This window comes from Megachile rotundata, chromosome 2, assembly GCF_050947335.1.
Source record: "Megachile rotundata isolate GNS110a chromosome 2, iyMegRotu1, whole genome shotgun sequence".
NCBI classification, from domain to species: domain Eukaryota; kingdom Metazoa; phylum Arthropoda; class Insecta; order Hymenoptera; family Megachilidae; genus Megachile; species Megachile rotundata.
This window is the reverse complement of record NC_134984.1, coordinates 11,784,366-11,812,017: the sequence shown is the minus strand read 5'-3', so window position 1 is coordinate 11,812,017 and position 27,652 is coordinate 11,784,366. Positions and strand designations below refer to the sequence as shown.

Genomic DNA, 27,652 nt, shown 5'->3' with positions numbered 1-27,652 from the left:
GTTTGATGCGATTTGATGATTAATAAAAGCAGCAAATCAATTTTTGTCGAATTCGATCCACAACGGTACAAGTGGCGCCATCTAGCGGCGAGCGGCGGAACTACAAATAACTAAAATTTCGATTTTCTCGAAAACTAGGCACTTTTCCGAAATTCTGAGATATACAAATTCTTCCTTGTGGCCCAAGGAATCGAACGAGTATAATTATAACCTGCTAGGACCATTATTAAGGAAAATAGAAAAATAGCGCATTTCATGGACTAAAAAATTGGCGTCCATCTAGCGGTGAAAGTTGGAACTACAAAAATATAAAAATGCGATTTTCTCGAATATTAGCGAACTTTGAGTATTTCTGAGGCTCAGAAAGTGTTATGTGATCGCATTAGAAGCAAACTAATGCAACAAAAGCTTCCTAAAGGCTTTAATAAAGAACATAAAAAAAATGTCATTTTATGGAGAAAATTTGTGGCGCCATCTAGCGGCGAAACTGCAAACTAAACTGAAAAAACGTATGTCCGAACACGCGTTAAGGGGTCAAATGAAAATTGATTTTCTGGGCTTAATAGGCAAAAAAATGAATAATTGATTCAACAAAAATTGCTTTAAAATGTCTAAAGAAGCATACTACGTCGTCATAGTTGCGAAATATTACTTTTTATATTTTTCCTTAACGCGTGTTCAGATATACGTTTTTTCAGTTTAGTTCGCAGTTTCGCCGCTAGATGGCGCCACAAATTTTCTCCATAAAATGACATTTTTTTTATTTTCTTTATTAAAGCCTTTAGGAAGCTTTGATTGCATTATTATGCTTCTAATGCGATCACATAACACTTTCTGAGCCTCAGAAGTACTCAAAGTTCGCTAATATTCGAGAAAATCTAATTTTTATATTTTTGTAGTTCCAACTTTCACCGCTAGATGGACGCCAATTTTTTAGTCCATGAAATGCGCTATTTTTCTATTTTCCTTAATAATGGTCCTAGCAGGTTATAATTATATTCGTTCGATTCCTTGAGCCACAAGGAACAATTTCTATATCTCGGAATTTCGGAAAAGTGCCTAGTTTTCGAGAAAATCGAAATTTTAGTTTTTCGTAGTTCCGCCGCTCGCCGCTAGATGGCGCGACCTGTACCGTTCTGGACCAAATTCGACAAAAATTGATTTTCTGGCTTTATTAGGCATTAAAACGTATCAAACCCTAATAGAAATTTGTTTCTAAATGCCTCAGGAACCATACTACGTCGTCAAAGTGCCGAAATATTGCACTTTGCATGCGCAGTAGAATTGACATTGGCGGCTCATGTACGTATCGCAATGCTGACACAAAATAATTAATTACTTATTACCCGAACATTATTTATGAACTTTTATGATCGAACCATGTAAATAATGCATTGCTGACCATTCTCTAATCATAAAAGTTCATAGACTGTGCTCAGAAAGTGAGTAATTAACGATTTTGCATACTCATTATCGTATATATTCCTCCTGCGCGCTGCCCGCGCATGCCGCGGAGAAATATTAGGTCGAGTCATAAGTAACTTCCGATGCGGCTAAATAGATTTTATTGTGTGTATGGTGAGATTATGAAGGTATAAGTCACCACGAGTTGTTGAAGTTAAATTTAACGATTACTGCGGATAAATACATTCAGCAATTGCAAAGAGTGCAAGAGAAACTCCTAGAAAAGCGCCCTGCACTCGTCAATCGCAGAAATGTCATTCTTTTACACGACAACGCGCGACTGCATACAGCAAGGGTGACTCAAGAAAAAATTCTTGAGCTTGGATGGTCTGTTTTACCACATCCACCTTACTCCTCAGATCTTGCCCCGACAGACTACCACCTTTTCTGTTCCTTACAAAACTTTTTAAATGGAAAAACCTTCAATTCTGAAGAGCAAGTCAGGCAGGCTGTTGAAAGCTTCTTCCAGTCCAAATCAACCACATTTTACAAGGAAGGAATTGATAAACTACCAGGAAAATGGGAGAAGGTTATAGAAAATAGTGGTGAATATATAATAAAATAATATAATTTTGTTGTTTAATGAGAACGAAATAAATGTCTGATAAAAAAACGGAAGTTACTTATGACTCGACCTAATAATTACCGAAAAACCATATCCCCGTAGACTTTAATGCTAAATTACAAACAAAATTTATGATTAGAATTTCATATCAGGATAGCATAATGGTGAGAGGTATTTCTAGGTGAAATTCTTAGAGATTTTCAACTGTTTATCAACTCGTGTATGGTTGGAAATGAAGGAACAGAATAGGAACAGAATAATTCATGCAGAAAGGACGGTGCAAAAAAACGCTCCAATTATTTGCAAATCAAGTCAACGTGTATTAAATATTGTAACATTGTTTGGTACAGCGTGCACGGGATACGCGTGCACGTGAAAAAGCATCTCGTGATACTGAATGTCCAAAGAACGGCGAAACGGTTGTTTTATTTTTATTCCACATTACAGAAATCATGATTTGATAAAGAATTTCAGCGAAACTTTCGTTTCAAAGAAAATTATACAACACAGAGACTATTCTGATTTATCTGCGAGTACACGCGTGTGTACGTATGTAAAAAAAAAAAAGAGAAAACGGAGAATATATCGGTGGAAAAGGATGGACGAGTACGTAGAATACGATGAAAAACGTAAATGAAGAAGCTTGACGAAACTCGGTTAGATTCGCTATGATTCGACCAAAGGAACAGTTTGATTCTACCCTGTTCTCGGTGAAACGCGGTTATATAACAACGACGAAACGGCAATAAGTGGTACATTGGTTATTGCCTTCTCGATGCATCCTCACGTTTTATGCTCTCGTACAAAAATACGCAGCTCAAGGTGTTCCTTGAACGTCAAAGAATCAAAAGAACGCGACGTGTACGTATACAGGGTGTTCCATTAATCATGGTCCGAACTTTGCAACTTTTCTATACTCGAAAGTTTGTACAGTTAAAAATTTCTACACTCGTTAATTTTAAAATTTGACAGTTTAAAATTTTGCAAATTTGAAAATTTAATAACGTCCTTTAGTTTTATCAAGCTCGACGCTATATCTGTACACCTGTGGACAAATACGTGAACTTTGATCATGTAATCTTAATTTATTATTCCTAGAGTGTACCATGATTACTGGACCGGCCTGTATCTCTCTGTTGACCACGACTTAAACGTCAGTCTCGAATCCTACAATTTTTCATGGGACGAAAGAATCAAGGCACAAAATTTTCCGCGTGTTTGAAGCGACAGCGAATTACAGAAACGCGATGATGGCATTATCGGGTTTGAAAACGGTGCGTACCTCTTTAATTGGCAGGAATTCGTGTCCACGCCTTGTCACTTAGAAAGAGAAGTCCATACGTGTATACGAGGTATGGAAAAATTCGTACAAACGAGGAAAATACCTCGAATAAATTATATAATAAATTGTTAAATACTGAATAAGTGGTGGGGATGACGAGTTGCCAATTGGAGAGGGGATACCCTACGTGAAAACATAATACCATCATCCGTTCACATAGCTTAGAAAATGTAAATGCTTTGTCCGTCGATCGAACGGACCCGCTAGTTCAGATCTAGCCGATGTATAATTAAATTCTACGTTCGAATTTCGCGCGCTAATCGACATGTTTGGTATACAATACGTGAAACGAGTCGTTACCAATCTTATTATAGCTTTGTACTATTTCTTCTGAAAAATCTACGAATACATAATAAGCGTTTTATTATCGAAAATAAGATCACTTCTTTTGTTTGAATAAAAATGAAAAAAAAAATCGATTAGTAGAAAAGTTCAGAAATTTCGATCGCTGATCAATATCGGCCTCGACACTATCCAATTATATGGAAAGAAATTCATCCCTGGGTATCGAGTAAAAAAGTTCAATTAGCGTCTTTAATATCGCATGCTGACGCACGACGCCATTCGGTGTTTCGCTAAACTTCCTACGGACTAGCAAACATGCACATCACGACATTATCACACCTACGTGCCATTGCTGCTTCTTACTCTTAATTAATAACCATCTTTTGTACGTCTTCTTTTTATCGTTTGTGCAATATGCACTAGGAACAGATCAGCAGTTTCCATCAGAGTTACGTAGTCGATCTGAATACTTTTTTTTATTCATGCTAGTTCCGATTTCTATACAATCTTTAACACGTTGACTGTCATTTTCAAATTATTTAACATTTAGGTAGTGTTACTGTTTTTAACAGATCTAATCTAATCATTGAATCCATCAAATCTTTTCATTGGACTGTCATTTTCAAATTATTTAACATTTAGGTAGTGTTACTGTTTTTAACAGATCTAATCTACTCATTGAACCCATCAAATCTTTTCATTGGACTGTCATTTTCAAATTATTTAACATTTAGGTAGTGTTACTGTTTTTAACAGATCTAATCTACTCATTGAACCCATCGAATCTTTTCATTGGACTGTCATTTTCAAATTATTTAACATTTAAGAAGTGTTACTGTTTTTAACAAATCTAATCTACTCGTTGAACCCATCAAATCTTTTCATTGGACTGTCATTTTCAAATTATTTAACATTTAGGTAGTGTTACTGTTTTTAACAAATCTAATCTATTCATCGAACCCATCAAATCTTTTCATTGGACTGTCATTTTCAAATTATTTAACATTTAGGTAGTGTTACTGTTTTTAACAAATCTAATTTATTCATCGAACCCATCAAATCTTTTCATTGGACTGTCATTTTCAAATTATTTAACATTTAGGTAGTGTTACTGTTTTTAACAGATCTAATCTACTCGTTGAACCCATCAAATCTTTTCATTGGACTTCAGTATGTTAGTATATCTGTTAGGTACTATGTGTAGAATATAGTATTGGGTACATAATTAGTACTATATTCTATAGCACCTAATATTTTTAATTAGGCAAGTACGAAGGATTCTTGTGAAAATTCAAGAATCCACATATAAGGCAGTCAACATGTTAAATACTTTGCTATAGCATTAACTGGTGATGGATATCACAAAAATATAATTAAAAGAAAGAAAAATGAAAAATTTTAAGTTACTATGATAAAGGAAGAAATTTTAAAAAATTGTTAAGGCTGTCTGTAAGTTCTGTAATACTTTAGTGTTAGCTGTCACCTAATGTATCTGTTAGATCAACTTATTTGTTACCTAATTATTTTCAATTAGGTAAAATAAAGAATTACTAGCGCTATAGATGGTGAAGTTTTATGAAAATACCAGTATCATCCAACAGTCAAGTGTTAATGACTGGCAATGAACACCTCAAGAAGACAGCTTAGTAATTAAAAGGCAGAATAGAACTTCAATAGCACTGCTACATGGAAAGTAACAAATTTTGAAAGATTTGAACACATAACTACCTATGTTATTTACCATAAATTCAATTTTAAGTAGCCAATATTGTCTTTAGTTTTTCCTGATCAAAATGAAAATTGTAAAACTACTGAAAATATAATTCTCAAATATGTTAATAAATAAGTACACGTGTTTGGTAGGAAAGTGTCAATGAAAATAGAACAGGAATATGAAATATTAGTTATTTACAATTGAGAGTAAAAGATCTAAGTGCTCTGATTTATGAACACACGTTTGTTATAAAACTTGTAAATAACATATATTCCTTGTCTCCATATTAAAAGACTACTTTCCACCAGACATGTGATTGTTGTAAGTCTTCTAAAACTTTCCACGACAGTCAAAGTTTGTTACTCATGTATGCTAACAAAATAGAAACATAAAAAATTGAATGACAACTTGAACAATTATTTAAATGTAATGTCAACGTGTTAACCCCTCTGACCGACATGAACGTTCCATACAAATTGCCACAATTTCCAAAATAGTCATTTACGTTAAAATTTAATGTAGAAAAATACTTGCATGTCAAGTAAGAAGGGTTTAGTCTTCGTTGATTTCTGTCGATTTGGAGCAGATCGATCAACGATCGGCCGATGGAACCTCTTATCATACAGATCGTTCTCTTGTCGCGGTAAATTGAACGAACGAATGGACGTTAAAGCCAAAAACGCGAACGACGCTCCCTGTTTGCGGGTAAAAAACGCTTAAGTATAATTTACGTATCTATACCCGTACGTAATATGTACGCAAGCTACTAAACAGAAAAAAAAAACAAGAAAGAAAACCGTCCCGCAGTTGTGTGAAATCGATGGAAAGCTTCGTCGTGCGCACGGTCGACGCAACGCGAATAAATAAAAAGAGAAAAAGGGCGTCTTTATTCACGTCCTTGTTACTCGTGTTAGCATTTCGCAGATCTCAGATCCCGCGGGTCGAGGGATCCACATTGTCGTGGATCCGGGTACTGCGAGCCACGTTGTGCCATTTTGACTGCTCGGTTAATCGCTAGAACGTGTGGCGATATACGGTAAGAACCATTAATATCGCACATTTTACTTCATGAAATTATTCGACGATCGAAACACTCCAATTGATTTAGGTTTGATAGGTTAACTGTCGCGGAGATCATCCATGATTGAAAATGGTAAATTGATATATCACTTTAGAAGTTAATCTTTAACCCTCAGAAGCAGTTGAACAATTACAGCTCGTTTTGTATTCTACATTGTCTTCATTTTGTAATCTTTTGACATTCTGAAATCTTTTTCTTTAAAAATTAATTTTAATCAAAGTTTCATATATCTCAATCATGATTGATCTAGTTAGCATCATTGTTTGACCATCCTTTGAGGGTTAACTTGTGCATCCTGCTAAATATAGCTATTTCTGTTATGGCAGTTTCAAGTTGAGTATGTTAAATATGTCGGGAAAATGAATTTGATTTGATAGAAACTTTACAAGCTTGAAAATTTAGAAATACGGACATTTAAAAATGACGAAATTAAAAATTGAAAAATTAGGAACGAGAAAATGAATTTGAAATAATACTGCTTGACATTTTCAAAAACAGACAATATTTACAAAACACCCATCCCGTGCAACACTGAAATCGTCCAAGATAATTGACACAATCATTGAAGATCTTAAGGTACCAAACGATACAAAATACCGCAACAGGTGAAAGTTAAAAACACCTGTTCAAAGGGAAACACGCGACATTAATGATTCTTACCGTACACATAGCGTACGGTTTTATACGACGCAACATCAGCAACGACGACTCTGACATGATAGATCGGCGAATATCGATCGTGTTCTCTACAACGTAAGCCTTCTATGCTACACACATGTCAGCCTACCGAGAAGAACGAAGCGGTGGTACTGCGTCTACGTCGTCGCGTAATGGCGGAAGGAGTTCATGCACCTTTAACCTTCAAAGTCCCTTTAATTTGATCAGTTTTCCCTCTGATTGTTAGACGTAGAAACATATTGTTAATGAATACCCAAAAAGTGTATATGTATATACAGTCTTTCACAGTATTGTCGAGTGTCTACCAATGACCCGATACAGGAACTCCTCTGCCTTGATGGTTTCGACGATCGACATAACGAGAAGTCAGGGTCAAGTATACAAAGGCCCAACTACGCGACGTTCGCCTTCGTCACGGCCGTCGTACCGATGTGCAAACAGAAGGAGCGAGACGAAGCTAGAAGTTCGGAGCTCGCTTGGCCGCGTAACCTGGGCTCCTGGATGTTCCCAGCGGCAGTAGCATCACCCTCCTAGTCATCGTCGTCCGGATGGTCCGACGAGCTCGCTCAACGAGAGCGCAGAAGCTGTCGTAGAACACGTCGGCATCAGTGGTACGCGCTGAGCGATTATTCCGTCGCACCGCAGCTCCTTCGAACTCGGCGCTTCACTTGTGCGCCTCGAGGATCTCCTGGATGCTGACATAGGAGCCGGTCAGGAAGCCCAATATGCCGAACGCGATGATGGCTATATTCTTCCAGAGTTTCCAATAGTACGGGCCAAGCCCATCTTCCTGTTCCCACACGGTGACTAGCTCGATCACGGACGGGAACATTAGACCCAGGGTGGAGAGACAGACTGCGCCTACCAGCGACATGAACGGCGACAGATTCGGTATAGCGATCGCTACGCCTACCGTGAATATCACCAGCACGATACGGATTGCATATTCGCCCAACAACTTCCTCGAACCGAAGTATTGTTTGGCGTTCTTCCAGATGATCTCCATTGGCACGTAGAATTGCAGACCGTACGTAAGGAAAATCGCTACTGCGATCATGACCTTTGCTGACTGAGCTAGCACCTCGCTTTTCTCCAGGTTCAGCGTGATCGCACCCATCGTTTGATCGGTGTAGCGCCAATAGCCGAAGAAACCGACGGTGCTGTACAACAGCACCACGAAGAACATACCGGTGTTCAATACTCCTGGGCAACCGATAAAGTGCGTTGGGGTTTTCATGTTGTTTTCGAGAGACATCACCTGTGGAGATGTTATTGGGAAATTAGCTTATACTATGATTACACTTGTGATATGTATGATATGTCAAATTTGGAGTGCGTGATGCCTTCTCCTAATTATTGTGTCTACAGATTCTAGCTGTTAATGTGGGGTTCATTGGGTCTGAAGATCTCGATGTTATACTATTAGTTTGAAAGTGTTAATTCCACTATAGTCTGAAGATCCAAACACTACAATATTGAGTATGGAAGTTGAATTCCACATTGTGTATTAAAATATTAACTGGTATTAAACTCAGTAGGATCCGTAAGTCCCACTATTAAGTTTAAAGATCCAAAGTTTGCTAATGCGAAATCTGGAGGTTTACTACTTTTGGAGATCACACACCCTGAATCGAATCTAACGAACAAATAAAGTATTTGAATTATCAAAGGTACTTACAACGCCGATGCCTTCAAGAGCGAAGATAGCTGTACCGAAGAACAGGGGTAGTTGAGGCCAGCTCGAAAAATTTGGCACGTCCTTGATGGTTGGCAAGTCGGTGAAAATGTAGTAAAACGTGATCCCCATTCCAGTGGCGATCAGAATGTTCGCGATCATCGAGAACGGTGCCAGATATTTCAGGTTCCTCACAAGTGAGAACGCAACTAACAAGGGCAGCAACGCCGCCATATAAAGCCGGACATCACGATCGGTATCCGTATAGTAGTCAACCACCTCTTTCAGGTTGGTCGAGATGAAAACGATGTACACGCAGCAACAACCGATTAAGTCGATCACTAGGAACGAGTTGATCGTCGCCCTGAAAAGACACAAGAAATTGTTTCATATAGCGACTGATAGATCACATATGAATCTTTAACCCACTTAATAACTTAGACAACTTTAATAGTTCAGTTATCACAAATACTACTGACTTTTTGGACAATTCAGTAGTTGATGTAGGGACAAGGATCTCGACATCGGACATGTATAAGTTTGATTTTAAAAATAAATAATTGCTATCATTGTTTAAAGTAGTATACTCTTTATGACGATATGATGGTCCCTGTTTGTGGCAACTTCATATCTGATCCATTTATGGACATAAGGGTCCACGACAAGTTTAATATAATAACAGAAATTTACTTACTTTGCAAGGCGAGCGTACTTCTGCACAGGTTCAGGCCCAACCAGAAAGGCAGCTTCGGCAACATCGGCGAATCCTAAGCTAGGCGTCTGCGTCCGCCTGCACAGTTTATGGGCGCACTTGACCAAGATGTGAACGCAGTAGGTGCAAATAGCGCCGATGAAGAACGTGGCGAATAGACCGAAGAGTAAACCGGCATTCTTAAAAGCCATCGGCATCGCAAGGATCCCGGTGCCCAGACTGCCTTTCAGCAGATGTATCAGGGTGTCCATGTCCGACGTGGGATGCGCCAGCTTCCTGTGCTCGAACGGATTGTAAAGGGCTGCTTCTTCGTCATTGGGTCGTTCCACGAGCGGCAACGTTGAGCCGTTCGTGACGGTAATCGGTACATCATTTTTCTCGCATTTGTATCTGCAAAACCAACATCGTTAGCGTGTTGTCCCGTTAACGTTCGCCCGTCAGAAGGGACAATTAGAATTCTGAGGGACGCGCGTGCGTGATTCACGTGAGTGGAAGTGTTCAGCGTGGGATCTAATGCGTACGTACGGCACGATGGTACAAAATACGACCCGTACGACGTGTCTTTTCTATTTTCTCTTTACTTTTCGCGGCCGACACATCGATTCCGTGTACGCTAAGGCTCGACACTACCGAACGGTCATGGCGGGGAGAAGAGAGTGACGTGTGTGACGCTACCTTTACTCGCAACGTGTGCACGCCACGCAGGAGGATGACGGACAGTGGGAAACAGAGAGGATCGAAGTGTCGTACACACTTTTCTCTTCGTTTTTTGACCTTAAAAAGCTTGCGAACGGCATGGTCGGATCTTTTCGTTTCGTATTATCTTATTATAGCATCACCTATGGCCTCACATCTGAACAAGCGAATTTCATGGAATATTTTTGATTCTTTTACGTGAGATGTTTTAGGTTTCATGTAAGGTTCTTGCGTATTTTTACTCATAGTTGTAAGGTGTTAGGAGTGTAAGCTTGTCCGTGCTTGTTCATCAGTTTGTTATTTCAAATTTTTATGCAGGTTTTTTGTTTTGTGGAACTTCAGAGTTGGGTTAATAATTAATAATTTATTGTAAACTGATTTAAGTTTTAGCTTGAAACTTTAGGTACTTGTAACATTTCTTTTAATAATAAACTGAATACAAGTTTTGTATAACTGCAGACTCAATATAATTTTCAGATGTTGTAAATTAAAATTAATAAAGAATGATATTTACAATAGACATTTACAATAGAAATTTTTAAATCAGAAATATTGAAAATTTAAAATTAAATTAATGAGGAGTTTAATTACTTGTTTGTCGCATTGCAGTTGTGTCTAGCAGAAATTAGTTTTTCACCTCTGTTACGTAAATGACAACTTTTTTTAACAGGCGAAACATATTTTTTTAAAGACGCATATGAATTCTTATCGTACAGCTGGTTTTCATTAACTCTTGAATAGTAAAGTTGAGTCTTTGTTAAAATTCATTTTCATTTGCTAATTTTTATCTCTCTTTTCAAGACATTGTAATACTTTTAGTATAGACAATTTAATTATTTTTTAGTAAGTTTTATAAAAGAAGAAATGCGCCTAAAGAGTATTATTTACTACGGAAAATATGTAATATGGAAAATTTTGTAAATTTGACACTGAATATTTATAAATTTTGAGATCTTTCAACTTTTAAATTTGACAATTCTTGAATTACTAAATATAACAATTGAAACATTTATAAATTTAAATATTTCTGAATTGCTAAATATGGAAATTTGAATGTTTGTAAATTTAAATATTCCTAAATTATGGAATATGAAAATCTGAATCTCTGTAAATGGAAAATTTTCCAAACTGTTAAATATGAAAATTTGAATGTTCATAAATTTGAAAATATCCAAATTACTGAATATAAAAATTTGAATGATCATAAATTTGAGAATATCCAAATTACTAAATATAAGGATTTAAATAATTATAAATTAAAAATATTTCCAAATTATTGACACAAATTAGAAAAATTTTATTATAAATAACATTAAGTTTCAGAATGAAAAGGTTTCTAAATATCTAATTCAAGAATTTACAGCACATTTATACTTTATATAGCTTTCTATTGCATTGTATAAAACGCAAGAACCTTCTATGAAACTCAATGCATCACAATAATCATAAAATATCTTCAAAAGAATCACCGTATTCGCAATAAACAATCTTAAAACCAATTTCAAAGAACACTAAAAGTGTTCCTTCATATTAACTTCAACAATACAATAATTAAATGTAAATTTTCCTTTCTGTTATAAATACACACAAATATGTTCGCAGACAATCGACGTCACAAAACACGAAAATACGCATTAAACGTTCATCGGTTACTTAACAGCTGTTGATATTTTCGACGCGAATTTTACGGAAGCGAGAAAATTTCACAATGAGAATGCGGAATACCGAGCTGTAATTCCGTTCAAATTTAAGGCCAAGGGTATTTATATCTGTCACGTATAAATGAGATTCTTTTATTAACACCTTAGTTATGACTTGTGGAAGAAATGAATACGACTTCCGCTTTATAACTCGACAATAACTCAGATTAATTGTTAACTTTCAACACTTTATTGCTGCCACGTTTTCATATGTAGACTTCTGAAGAGTGGGCCAAATTTGTAGGAAAGTATTTTTCACTTGTAATTTCTTCTTTCTGAGATTTTTTAGTTATTTGATTTATTTTGGAAAATTATGTGAACATTAAAGATCCAAAATAGTTAATTTTGACTTGTAATTTCTTGAGATTTTTAAAATTCCCGCGAAAATCATGTGAATGCTTGGTGTTGAATAATAATGTATTAAAAATGGAAATTAATAATTATGAAAGCAGCTGGTTTAAAAAATGCACAAGTTAAACAATTTTTGAATCACTAAATTTAACAGTTGTCTTTTTTTGGAAATACAGTGGGCTCTCGTTATATTGCCAAATTTACGTGGAGCTTTAAACACCCTTCTGTCTTCTTTGCTACCATTATTCATCGATTTACAAATATCGTAGGAATATCAAAAAAGGCTTCTTTCGATTACATATACTTTCATAAATAAAATATATTTCAGTTACATATAACTCTAGTTTTTAATAGTAATACAAGAGCCCACTGTAGCTATATGTCAAGAAGTCAACCAAGCTCTACCAAATAACTGACTAAAATTGCAGAAATTAAGTTTAAGTATTAACATTGAACGTTATCGAAAAAACCGTGTTAGACTAAAAATATCTACAGGCTAAGAACGACTACTTTTCCTTTGCAATAAAAGTTGGAATACAAAATATGGCAAAGAAGAAATCAGTTTCTTTAAATCCTTTCATAACTTTTGACTCACATTTGCAAAAGTAGGTAAAAGATCCGACCGCACCGTTGAACACGTGCTTATGAATTAAAGATCGCACTGAAGTTGATGTACGATAAGAATGATTTCATAGCGAGATCTACGCGTTCCTGAACAGGCGAAAGCTGGAAAGACATTAACCCTTTGTTTTCACGTATGACAACATGTCTTGCATCAGGTTATATTATTGACGAATGAAACGCAGGACAAAGGGTTAATCCTAGAGCAAAGGAAATGGCGCTAGCAGTGAGATCTCGCGGCTAAAATGGTTTCCAGCTGTACGTGCTCTCGTGTGGTATCGACTAACTGCTCTTTATTTCACGCTACGTTTCTATGTGGCTGCAAGCGTGATCCATTGCGGTCAATTTCATTTTTAAAGACGCCGAGTAATGTTCTTTCTCGAAAGTCAGAAGAAACCGAATCGCTCATTTTGATTTAACACATTTGATTGTGAATTGCCTTACGAGATAAAGGGTGCGAACTGATAAAATAAATCTTTATTAAACGAGAAAGAACATCTTATGCGATAAATCATTCGAGCCGCGTATTCCGAAGAATGCGGAACGCAATTTGATCAATTAAGCTTCTTAAGGAAAGAAGAAATGAGTCGATGAATTTAATTGCTCAACAATTTCATCGTTCAATTCGAGTCGTGTTTCTACGAGCAAACGTTGCTTCGATTTCCTCCCTGTCGCCCAAACTTTCCGTCCGTTCATGCAAAAGTTCACGAGGGAACAATCGAGGAAATCGATCAGAATTCGATTAATCATTCACTGACGTGGCGTTTTCTTAATTTCTCTTTTCTTTCTTTTTTTCGGGTCGTTGCTTCTCATTCGACGATCATATCGCGACGATTTCCGTTTCGCGCGGCGTCTACAAAATGGCCGTCGCCTCGTTTCTTCGTCCATGGAAAAAAGTGCGTGGCGCAACGTGTTTCGTGAGACACATTTAAGCAAGTCAATGTTTTGGCAGTGTCCGACTTTCGTCGAGCAAAGTTTCATTCTAGAATTAGAACTTCGTACCGCGATTTCTGGCAAAATTCTCCACGAACTTTACAGAAACGCAATTTTAATAGCTGGACACGTGGCTGTGTTAGTGTCCTTGGAATGTAAGCGAAATTTAACATCCTACGTAATTGTTCCGTTTGATTATAGAGAACGATTTATGGACTGAATTTATGGGTCTAAATCTTCTTTCATAAATTTTCATTTTGTAAATAATTAGAATGCAAGTGTAACGAAACTGGTACTAAATTAAATTGCAATTGAAAAATTACATATGTAATTTAAGTAACGTAATTAGTGCAGAAAAGAATGCAATGTTAGAAATCATAAATGTGAGAATGTTCATAGAGAACTTAACGATGATTCAATATGTGTATTTGTGTAAGTGTAAACCCGAATATTCTGAACTTTAAGAAATTTGCAAATTCGACAAATTTGTGCCAACAAACATAATTTATAACACCTTTAAATTTCTGGTCAAATGTTATTCTGACGTTTATGGCACCGCTCGTAAAATTAAGTTTTTTCGTATATTTTTTATTAGTGAATCACGTGCGTATCGTTAACAATAACAATGACCTATACTGTAACATTTTTGAATGCAGACATTTAATTCTTCTTCGTTTTTAATATCTAATGAATTATGTAATTATGTCTCATTTATATTATTTATATCACATATGTATATTGGAATTGTATCTCAGTACTATATTATAATTATAATTCATTATATGTCGATATTAACTATATTTTATTGTATTTTAATATTATACTATAATTCTGATTGTGCCTCAATATTATATTATATTTTATATTATATTATATTATATTTATTTATTATATAATATTATATTATATTTTAATTATATCTTGCATTGTATATCACACATATGGCATTCCTGTCTAGTTATATTATACATTATATCCCATTAATACACATAGTTATATTAAATTTGTGGTGTAGATCCAGGAATTATTAGTATACAGTAGTTACTCGATAATTTCTTCTTGGACAATTCCTTGTTACACCTCATATACACTAATATGTAATTTAACTCTACCTTCTAGGTAGATATATTCCTGTTTAACCCTCATGAACAAAATAGAAAACAAAATTGGAGCTTTATTATTTAAAATATTTTTATTTTAAAACCGTAAATTAGTAGTAAGTGTGTATTAGAACGTAACAAATTATTAAAAGGAATATTAGAAATGGGTATCTGAATGCTTGGTTATTTATGTAAGGGTTAAGGTCCACCTCCAGAGCCCCGAATGTGGGGAATTATCGAGTGGCTACTATAATTATAAGTATACTATTATTATATTACTTTGAGCATTATTACTGTGATGTGGCAATATTAATATTAACTATTATTGCGATGTTTTAGTGTTAATATCATATGTTATTGTAATGTCTCTACATTAATATCAACTATTATTATAATGTACCTACATTAATATCAACTATTATTATAATGTACCTACATTAATATAAAAAATTATTATAATGTAATAATATTAAGATCTCCAACTTAGCAAACCGTGTCTCAAGAAACTAAAAATGTGTCCACGCCATTACGCACAATTTTCCACGCATCAAAAGAGGGCGAATTCGAAGACCAAACACGGCATCTCGCGTAATCGGACGGACAAATATCGAGATAAGATGGACAATCGGTCGTTCGAACGTTTCGTTTAAAAAATTTCGTTTCGACGTCTGTATTACTCGACCAGGTGTGTGTGTAGCGACTACTTAGCACGGTATAGTGTAATTAAGATCGCAAAAAGGTAGGTGTGTAGGCATATAGGTACCCATTCAGGTGCGGTAGTTTCTCTCCTCTAGTCGTGCGAAGACTTTCTTATAGTCGAGAAAGCTTCGAAATATAGTAGTAGTAGTAGTAGCAGTAGTAGTAGTACTAGTAGTAGTAGTAGTAGTAATAATAGTAGGTCTGTGTGTGTCACGTAACACGTGACAAGAGTTCACGCGTCGCGATCAGGCTTAGAGTCAGCTGCAACCACCGCACTGCATCACCGCGACGTCCAGCGCCAGGACGCAGTACGACGACTAACAAGCCTTCTTTGCTTTCCGACATTTTGCACTCCTCGCCAAGCGTTTTTATTTTTTGTTCGTTTTAGGTTTGCTTTCGTTTTAAAAACGCACGTTTATTCAATAGCCAATTGTGTTTCTCAAAATTTTTAGTTGCTTTTTAAGAACTTCGGAAACGAGGTCGTCCAAAAAAATCCTCGTTTCTCTTTCTCGGTTTTCTTTCGGTTTTTATTTATTTTCGCCGTAGTTCTTTTTTAGACCGTCCGTCCGGTGTTTGCGTCGCGGTTCGTCCGGTCGCTTCAATTTTAAGACATTTTTTTATTTATAATTTTTTTTTTTATTGTTTTTTCTTTAAATCCCGTCGCTCATCGAGCGTGAATGTACAATGTAACCGTTTTTAACCGTTATTGAACCCGCGATCGTCCATCAGATAGACCGTGCCGTTTTCTCTCTAGAACGGTACCGTGTACTTTTTATTTTGATTTATTTTCCGTTTTGTTCGTTTTCAACTTTTTAACACACATATTTTTATGTTATCGTTTTCGTCACTTTCACACGTTACTCGCAGAGCACTTTTCATAGAGCCCGAATCTACGCCCGCAGTGTTTATACGCAAGTCTGGAATCATATAAATGCACATATTATATAGTAAAGACAGATTTCATCTTTATATAATCCTTCAGAGGAACAAATAGTTTTCTTTTCTCTCGCTTGCACACCGCATCGCCTCTACGAAACATCCTCGGGCAATGACGAGGAAACCGCCGCGAGGATTCTCTTCCTTTCTGCACCTCGTCCTTCGATCACGAATCCATTCCGACTCGGTATCGAATCGGTAATTGCGTGCATGACTTGGCGATCGAATGGTAATTTACTTGTTACGCAAAATCATAGGAAATCGTTCGCTTTTTTTTTTTCGTCGCGAAACGCATTATCGGGACTCGACCTTGCCAGGCAATTATTTCCAGCACGAAATTATCGAGCAATTACGCTCGCGAGTGACGATTAAAACTGTACGTACTTTCCGGGAAAAAATTATCGATTGTATATATTACGATACTTATCGCTGTTAGTGAGATTTATTTAAATTAAAAACGGAAAAAAGGTGATAACTTTTAATAAGTTGGTGCATGTTAAATGCCGATTTAACCATAAATCAAACTTTTTTTGTAGTGATAAATAATTTAATATTTATAGACCTTGTAGGCAAAAAATTTATATTGAAATTAGGTAGATGCTTATTAGGAGTATTTTAACGTGCGACGCTAGCGGTCCACGTGTGAACTAAAAGAAAATGGAGTACTTTTAGCATTGTAGATATGTTCTTCTGCATTTATAATAATGAAAGTAGAAGTATTTTCAAGAATGTTATGTAATAATTTAATTGTTCTTTTCAGTGTATGCAACAGTGTTAATTGTTCCTGATAAATGTTGAGCAACTTTTTTCAAGTAGAAAATTTGAAAACTCTCATTCAGAAAAATACAGTGGTATTTTTTTTCAGTGATATAAAGAATATTTTTGTAATTTTTTTAAAAAACAAATTCCGACGTCCATTCAAATTTAATTTTTAAATTATTTTTCATTTACAGTTTGCAAACAAGTACAAGTTTACCGTTACATAATATTTTTCTTAATTTTTCTCATGAAATAAAATTCAATAATTTATTGCAACAAATCCTAGGTACGTTGTATATTTGAAAAATTATAATATATATTTTTGATCTTGAAATATTATTTAAAAAAATAGACATTTTATATGCACCACCTTAATTATCAAATACATCTTGTATTTAAAAATTTTAAATTAATGGGTCCTTAAATCTTCTTCCTTATTATTTAATCGTTCTTATCCGATTTTGCTTTGTAATAAAAAGCAAGTTATTGGTAAAAAAATTATATTCTGTTGAACATAATAGAACGGTTATTACAAAACAAAAGAATGCGACAAAGGTTAAAAGTATTATTTTAAACCCACAAAAGAAAAAAGAATTTACGACGAAGTTATTTTTGTTTCTTTATTTAGAGGTGCAGTAAGGAGGCACTCCATCTTGTGCGCGAAGAATCCAAAAATATTGAGTTATTTCGCCGCCAAGTCGACAATCTGTAAAATCGCTCGTTTGTGCGGGAAATCGACTTTTTTGTGCATAATTTATGTATATTGTATCCTCTCATTTGTTTTCTATTACTCTATGGTGCAGAAACAAGGAAAATGATTTGTATTTACAGTGGCAATCGAGTAAACTGTTGTTGACGAAAAGAAAGTTAAATGTTAATTTGTTAATTACTTTCTATCTTATTTTCTTGATGGAAATTCAGAAAGATTCTCTATTTTTATACTGTATTTATTTATGTGATTATTATGAAATTCTTTATAAAATTACTGTAGAAATATTCACGAATTTATTACAGAATTATCCAAGAAATTTATTTTGATTTTATTAACTATGTAGTATTTTATTTTTTTCCTTTTATATTTTTTACACTGATAATAAATTTTATAGCTTAACATTTGCTATCAGTATAAGTAAAATCTTCATCATACAATAGATGCTCGTTAAGTCCCTGCTATATAATTTCTGTCTACACCATATTATTTGATAAATAAAAAAACATTGCATATAACTTAAACAAGTTTTCAATAATAGCAGTAAAAATATTAAAGAGGTATATATTCTGTGTTTACAGTAATTTGTAATAATTAATTTTATAAATAATTAAACGGAAATAATTTTATAAATAATTACAAAAAAAAATAAAGAAATAAAATTTTTGTAGAAGCAAGACAGTGACGTTAGATATTGAAAATGATTAAATATTGATTTCATAAAAATCGTAACCAATCTTTTATACCTATGTTTATTAATGATTTCATTGACCCTGACACTTTCTAAATCATTTTTCATTCCATCTACTGGCATGCTAATACAGGAAAGTGTTAATTCACTGAAACCGTAGAACAACTTTTTCTTTCAACATTAGTTTACCCGACTCCATTTTTTATTAATTCCATAAGTGCACGATTTAATTATTTTCTAATGTGAAATAAGAATGATATGTGGAACGACCGTGTACGAGACGATACATTCGTTGTGCCATTAAGATTTATGTGCTTCAACATACTTACACGTTTTCATTTAATTTTTATAAATATTATCCCTCACGTTAAAATTATAATAATAATAATACCCATCAAATTTATGATAAAGGTATTATTCTTTGGACATCTTAATTATTTATACTAAAGAGCAATTATCGCTAGTATTTAAGAATAACATTCTTTAAATGTAACCAATTTCTTCCAACGTTATAACAAATTAGACAAACTAGTTACTAATAAATTCAGTTTATTAAATGTAAACGAGTTAATAATAGTTAATAAATAGTTATTCAGTTTACTTGTTAATAAATACAAACAAATTTCAAAAGTGGGAAAAGAACAATAATGTTTTTACACATCCCCTCTTGAATGCTGTTAAACCCGCGACATATTGAGAACATCATAAGATCCGCCATTTTCACAACGTTCATAAAAATCTACGAGGACAAAAGTTTTCCACAAATTTGGTACAAATAGGTTACATAAAAGGCGGTAAAAATTCATGAAATATAAAATAACATCGACTAAAGATGTAAGCACGTTTCTGCACAAACCAGCGATAATAAAATCGTCAGATTTTAGCGGTCACATGTTGAAGCATCCTTGGTGCCAGCTAAACTACGAATTCTACGTCAGCGATCAGGCGGTATGCAATTAATTGTGACATGAACAATAAACAGAGATATACATAAATATATACATATTTAGGAATGAATATATGTATGTATCTACGCTATATGAAACAGTAACAGAGCACATAGAATGAGAGAATACACATATATACGATATAATGCACAGTATATGATCCTCGGGATGTCACTCACGTTTGCTTGAGCACGGAGCATTTGAGTTTGGCAAGAAAGCAATGGTGATGATTGGTCGTGGTAGCAGATAGTGAATTGCTCGACTATCGTTGAACAGTTCGTTCGCGTCGGTTTCGTAAACCAAGTTTCTCACTTACTTGACAAGAACCATGTCTGACAGTTCTGTTTTCACGCCGTGCTTCTTGGGGTCGTATTCCGCTATCATTGGGCGCATTGGCGTTCTCTGTAATCAAAAAATTAGGATTCACTATAATTTAAATATTATTATAATTTATTAAAATTATTGGACAATTTTTTTTAGGGAGGATTTAGCTGAAATTGCTTTTTATTCTACTGAACTTGACCTTTGTTGCGAAGTCTTGGTTATAGCCTTGTGCGAAGGGATGTAGAACAAATTAGAATATATTGTTCGAAAATATTGTCAAAGAATATTATTAGAAAATATTGTCAGGAAAAATTATAAAATAAATTTTTAAACTTGTAAATTTGTTAATTCAATAATTTATAATTTCTAAATTTCAAAGCCACCAAATCTCTAAATTCCTAATCTAGAAAATTTAAGAATATTTAAAATTGGTAACGCATGAAATTATAAATTTGCAGATTAGCGAATTTGCAAAAATTGTAAATTTACAAAAATTTGTAAATTTGGAAAACTTACAAAAATTTGTAAATTTGCAACTTACAAAAATTTGTGGATTTGCGAAATTTAAAACAATATAAAATTTCTAAAATGTCTTAGAAATGTTATGAATTTTTAAGCATAATAATATGCAATTTTTACATAACCTAAACAACGCAATCTTCATAAAAGCTTTCGAATTATACAACAGGTTTTACGCTATTGAATCGCATTACGTTATCGTTGAAGCACATGTAATTTTGTAGACAAGCTTTTCTGATACCCTATAAAGGAGCCGGTTATACCTTATAAAACAGCTGACAATAAATGTATGTATCCGATAGCTTTACAAGATAAGACGCTTCAAAGTTGCATGGCCAGGTAATAATCGAACATTTTTAAAACATTCGTTCGAATACCCTGATATTATCTACATTTTTTGCAGATTGATGTTAATAATAAGTTAAACCCTGACTACGGTGCGATTACATCAGGAAAAACTTTGTTGCAAGACTTTGCAATGCGAGTTTCACGTTTAAGTTCTTATCGTGATAGGTATAGCACGTTTATTCTTAATCTACTTCTATTGAATGTGGTGAGTTTTTGTTATGTAACATTTATAAATTGTAAAAATGTAATTGGTAAAAATGAGAAGATGCAATATTTGGAAATGGAGTGGTTTGAAGACTTCGAGGATCAGAAACATTGAAATTTTAGAATTTGAAAATTTTTAATTTATGAAGTTGAAAATGTAGAAATTTATCAATGCGAAAATTTGTAAATTACAAAGTTGAAAATATAGAAATTTATAAATATGAAAATTTGCAAATTACTATGCTGAGAATGTAGAAATATAAAAATTTGTAAAATACAAAGTTGAAAATTGAGAAATTTAAGAATGTGAAAATTTGTAAAATACAAAGTTGAAAATGAAGAAGCTTACAAACATAGAAATTTGTGAATTACAAAGTTGAAAATGTAGAAATTCAGAAATATAAAAATTTGTAAAATACAAAGTTCAAAATTGAGAAATTTAAGAATGTGAAAATTTGTAAAATACAAAGTTGAAAATGAAGAAATTTAGAAATATAAAAATGTATGTGTTACAAAGTTGAAAATAAAGAAACTTAGAAACATAGAAATTTGTGAATTACAAAGTTGAAAATGAAGATATTTAGAAATATCTAAATTTGTAAATTATTAAGCTGAAAATGTAGAAATTTAAAAAGACAAAAATCTCAAATTACTAAGCTAAAAATGTAGAAATTTAGGAATACAAAAATTTGCAAATTACAAAGTTGAAAATGGACAAATTTGGAAATACGAAAATTTGTAAATTTGAAGATATGAAAACGTAGAATCTAAAAAAAACAAAAATTTGCAAAATACGAAAAGTTGAATACGTAGGAACTTAAAAATACGAAAATTCATAAACTCAAAAATATGAAAATGTAGAAACTTAAAAATACGAAAATTCATAAACTCAAAAATATGAAAATGTAGAAACTTAAAAATACGAAAATTCGCAAACTCAAAAATTTGAAAATGTACAAACGTAAGAATCTATAAATAAAGAAATTTATAAATACGAAACTTTCAAAATCGCAACATCTAAAAATATAAAAATTTAAAAATAAAAATATTGTCATACATGTTCTTATTCCCAAAGAAAGCCTGTACCCTCGCATAATAACGACAGTAATACATTCGAATAAAATTTATGAACGCTAATAAAATTCTATTACACGACATTTTACATTGCCGTTGATTCGTGTTCGCGAATAACCTAATCCCATTATCCTTGGCAACAACGAATGAAATAGTGTCTAACTTTCGATCCACAGTGTATGTTTCTCTGTTTACTGGCGCCTGTGTGCGGCCAGACAGTCTACAACCTGTTCCACCTGTGAATGGTCCTCTTTCGTAACAAACTCGCGAACAAAAACAGCTTCCGTTGCTCAATTTTTATCACTTCACGGCATTATACCTTTCTACATCTATTGGAAACACGTGTTTCCATTTCTAGAAATTCGAGTTTCAGAAAAACTTGAAACGCGATTCAATGCATCGATGTTAAATGTTGTAAGTTTAATGGCGCCACTTTCTTGTGAATGATATTCGTATGCAAATTTTTGTATGAAAAACTTGATCAATTAGAATACACGTCCACATTTATTTGTTTTATATCAGTAAAATTCAATTCTTAATATTTCTTAATATTCTTTCGATTTTTTAATATTTAGTACCTGTTTCGTAAATTAAGCACCCTTACAGAAAACAACGAATAATATTCAAAAAATTACTTAATATTCAATAAATTATTTCAACAAAAAGAAATGTATATATTTATAAAAAGAATCGATAAAAATAGAAAAGAGTAATAGCAGATAAATAATTAAGCAGGGTATTGAACTTGTGATTAAGTAATTCGAAAGCCTAACACTCTTTTGTTATCGCAGCTGTTTATCAGTCAGTAATTCAGTATTCCTTGTAATCGAATTAAATGTTATCTTTCCAACTGACGAATCTTGTAAAAAAAAGAACAAATACGAATTGTTTCGTGTTTGTTCTACATTTGGACAAAAAGTTTTATCAAAATCGATGACTCAACTGTGATGACTTGTTATTTGACGAAATACAATTTAAGGTGTTGGAATTTATCAATTTAAAACACTTCCTACATCTTTGAGGTACACCTTCAAAACTCTATATTCTCTGACGAAAATCGTATTCTTCGACGACTGTGAAACACAAGCTTTCAGCTCTGAAACTTCAGCTTTTGCGAAACATAATTTTTGCAACATAATTTTTTATTCTGACAGGATCATATTATATCGACAGATTTATCAGTACAATAAGATTATTTAATACACACTACCGTCCATAAGTATCCGGACACCAGCGAAATATGCATTCGCGTTGCATGAAAGTTATTCAAGTATCTGCAACAGTAACTAAAATCGATTTTTTTTTCTGCGAAGGTCAGAATACTGGAACGTTTTTCGATTGATAATTCTCGTTTGGAACTCATATCTCGATGGAAAAGAAGCTACAGACGAACTAAACCGAAACTGTCGAGTGCGTAGCGTTACCTCCATTCTTATTTCCATTGAGGCAACCTAAACATCTACCAACAGTTTACAAACACTTGAAACATATCGAAGAACCCTCTGAATACGTTCTGCACCATAGAAATGAAACACAGTAGAAATTAAAATTTTTTTTAGAATCGAAAGCGTTTCATTAGATTCACAAATTTGGACTTTGTACTTCTGGACATGAATTTTACTTTCACACTTTCATTGTATAATTTGTACTTAAAAATTAATTCTATTACGTTATGACATCTCAAAAAAGATAATAATAATTATTACAAATGATATGATAACCCTAAATACCTTTCGTACAAAGTTCAACTATGTTTTATGTAACGAAACCAAGTGTCCGGATACTTATGGACGGTAGTGTACATCAAGCTAATTGCAATTAGTATTCGACAGAATAATATAAAAAGTTATGCAATGGATGAAAAATACTAGCATAAGAAGTTAAAAGTCAAAGTCAGCAGAAATCGGTGTTATGAAGCTTGTCAAACGTCACAAAGGTAAATAAGCAATGTTCCGTAGTCTAACCATGCTATTTACCAAGATGTGAGGCCGATCATTTTCCACGGTCGATATGGAGCTCATCTCCACATCGTGCACGCTATCGGTATTCCCCATTGTTCAGCTTTTGTTTAATGCACGATGTATGATCATCCCCTTGCTTTCAACTCTCCTGTTGTCTTTTCCCTCGTCAAACAATTCTAGTATTTGGTACCAGTAATTCTCTAGGTTGTCAGTAGCCACGTGCTTTATTTATTTCCCATCGGTGCCAACTGTTGTTCACATGCAAGCCAAAAACACTTTCTGTCCGATTTGTTCCAGTTCCACGATGTTATTCACCTAAACGAATATCAGCGATGCATTGTAATAAACGAGAACGATTTTTCAGACTAAATAAGCTTAGGTTGAAAGATAAACTTAAGCTTATTTAATGCACTGATTGTGTATTTTAGGATATTTAGATGTTTCTAGTTTTGTGTTCAATGTGGATGTGGTATCAAAATGTTTGAAGAATTAGATTTTGTACTGATTTTGACTGAGAATTAGACTTTTTTGACAATTAAAATTTTGTACTGATTTTGACTGAGAATTAGACTTTTTGACAATTAAGATTTTGTACTGATTTTGATATATTGCAATGGAGAGAACTGTTATATCAAAGGAAGACACTGTTTTCTAGTATTTTTCTGTTTCCAAATTTCTTTATTCTTAGATTTCTATATTATAATTTTGAACATGTACATATTCAAATTTCTAGATTTTTGAATATATTTGTAAAATTGCATATTCCTAAATTTCTATGTTTCCAAGTTTTTATATTATTATATATCTCACAATCATCAACTGAAAATGTAGAGTAAGTCTCAAATCATCCTCGTTTCTATTACAACGCACCACACCTCAAACTTGAATACTATTTCAAACAATCTTGACCCAGCTTTTAAAACAATTTCCATTATTTTCATCTCGAATAAGAAGTAATGAAGAATATTAGTCGAACAACTTAGACTAGTCAAAGATTTCAAATGTTATTTTGAAACAAAATTTTAAATAAAAATTGAATTACAAAATCCTGTTAAACACTTTTATTCCAAAATTTTATTCAAAACTATACGAAACAATATGCAACTCCGAAATCACTTGAAACCACTTGACAACGCGCACCTAGCACGTGGTTAATCAGGGACATCAACGATCACAGACGTGCAACGTGCATCCACATCTCTCGCGGTGCGGACATCTCTGCGATCCGACACATTTCCAGATCGAAAAGAACCCGTGAACCGAAAAGCTGACCCGAGGGGAAACCAGAACGCCAGCACGTTTCTCGAACACACCTCCACGACCCCTTCGGATAAACTATGCTGTTTGCTGGTCTCTAGCAGCTCTATCTACGGCACCGAGTGTCGAGGCGCAGAAAACCGCGGATCGCTGCCAAATCTTTCGCCAATGTCCCGAGGACAGCCTCTTTATATACCAAACGGCTACGAAAATAGGAAGAACAAATAGACGTCTCACGTGAGCATCCTGTCTCTGCTGACTAGCTGACCGCTAACCAAGCTTATTAGAGTTTGTTTGAACTATGCGACAGATGGACATCTTTGCGTCAGCTGCCACGGATATGGAATATCTACTGTCGAGATTGTTTCTTTCCTTTCAGGTCCTTTCGGAGTGTTTGAAGAAGAAATAGTGGAACAAGTGTTGATTCGGAGATGAATTGATCTGGGATGAAATTTTAATGCGAGAGTGGAGAGTTGTGTACTTGAAATGGGTTAGGAAGTGTTAGGTATGAATGTGTGTTTTGTGGAAGGTATGTAGAGGATGTAGCGTTGTGATGACGGAGCGCCATTTGTATTTTTGTGGTAGTATTTTTAGTGGTGAGAGAGCGCCACTAATATAACTAGGCTTAGTGGAGGGAAGCTTAATTGATATAAGGCACGATAATGGATTTTTGTTGTATTTAATTCCTGGTTTTTTCTGTTGCTTTTTGAGAGATACTATTTTTAAATTTTTGTAGTTTGCTGTATTTTCAAATTTCTGTATTTCTGCAATTTCTATGTTTTTCAATTGCTATATCTTTGATATTCGATATCTTCAGAATTCCAAATTTGCCAAATTTTTATATTTTTACACTTCAACATTTTCAAATTTCCATATATTTAAATAATTATTTGCAATTATGCATATCACCAGATTTTTATATTTTCTAAATCACTGTTTTTCAAATTTGTCTCAAATTCAATCTTTGTGTTTTCAAATTTCTATATTTCCCAATTTCTACATTCCCAAATATAGATATCCTAAAATTTCTCTGTTTCAAAAATTTTATATTCCTTAATTTCCACAGTTTTCACAATTATATCTCAAAATTCGACATTTCCAAATATCTATATTTTTCAATTTCTGTATTCATAACTACATAAATATTTTAAATTAAATATTTTCGGACAGTATCAATTTAAATATCATCAAATTTTCATAACCTGAAATTTCTATAATCTCAAACTTTCATAACCTCAAATTTTTACACATACAATTTCCCTCAACAAAAAATGCCAATATTAATTCTGAAATCAACATCAGAATTTCAGGTCTCTCCATTCAATCTAGTCGCTGCAATTAATTTTTTGTAACGGTTCTCTATTTTAATTCTAGACTATTCAATCTCGTAGACATACAGAGATGCAAAATCTGATATTTATTGAGATCAAACCACTATGCCCCTGCAATTACTTTTAACATTCACTTCTAACTTTCTAACAAAATGTCTATAACTAACCTTTACAGAACATGTATTCTTATTTCTATTCACGCAATAAATTCTCACATTTTGTTGCGAAAGAATCGGAAACATACTATGTACATAACAATGTATCGCAATAAATGCGTGGAATGTGCAATAAATACAAACATTCCTTGCATATATTAGATTCTGTACGTGTGCAATAAAGCAGCTACAAAATTTTTCTCATTTTTGTGTAAAAGTTATAAATATTATATACAGAAATTATGTTTATTCTCTGTTAAAATTTACTAGAACTAATTATTTGTAAAATAGTATGTTTAATTGTGGAATAATAATTATTTCATTATTTTATAAAATAATATTTGCATATTTCATGAAATGTCTGCATATTTAATAAAATGATGTTTGCATATGTAATAAAATAACGTTTGCATGTTTAATAAAATAATTTTTGCATGTTTAATAAAATAATTTTTGCATGTTTAATAAAATAATGTTTGCATGTTTAATAAAATAATTTTTGCATGTTTAATAAAATAATTTTTCCATGTTTAATAAAATAATGTTTGCATATTTAACAAAATAATGTTTGCACATTTAATAAAATAAAGTTTGCACATTTAATAAAATAATGTTTGCCCATATAATAAAATAATGTTTGTATATATAATAAAATAAAGTTTGCATGTTTAACAAAATAATCTATGTATATTAAATAAAATAATATTTGTGTATTTAAATAAAATAATATTTATGTGTTTAAAAAAAATAATGTTTTCATATATAATACAATAATATTTATACATTTAATGCGCCCTTAAATTGATCACTGCATATTATTA

General features: G+C 33.3%; 1 protein-coding gene across 7 annotated transcripts in view; it reads right to left on the bottom strand.

Moving 5' to 3' along the window:
- Positions 1 to 2,325: 2,325 nt before the first annotated feature.
- The window catches only part of LOC100875758 (proton-coupled amino acid transporter-like protein pathetic), a 67,874-nt gene continuing 42,547 nt past the window's right edge, over positions 2,326 to 27,652 (bottom strand). The window contains exons 1-6 of one of the 7 annotated variants that reach the window (XM_076528984.1): positions 25,205 to 25,495; positions 24,092 to 24,403; positions 19,975 to 20,060; positions 9,499 to 9,906; positions 8,808 to 9,168; positions 2,326 to 8,387 (exon numbers count right to left, since the gene is read on the bottom strand). In XM_076528984.1, coding sequence (XP_076385099.1) covers positions 7,794 to 8,387; positions 8,808 to 9,168; positions 9,499 to 9,906; positions 19,975 to 20,060; positions 24,092 to 24,181 — 1,539 coding nt within the window. In that variant the 5' untranslated portion in view covers positions 24,182 to 24,403; positions 25,205 to 25,495 and the 3' untranslated portion in view covers positions 2,326 to 7,793. The other 6 variants (XM_076528983.1, XM_003705648.3, XM_076528986.1 and 3 more) reach the window with 6 other exon arrangements.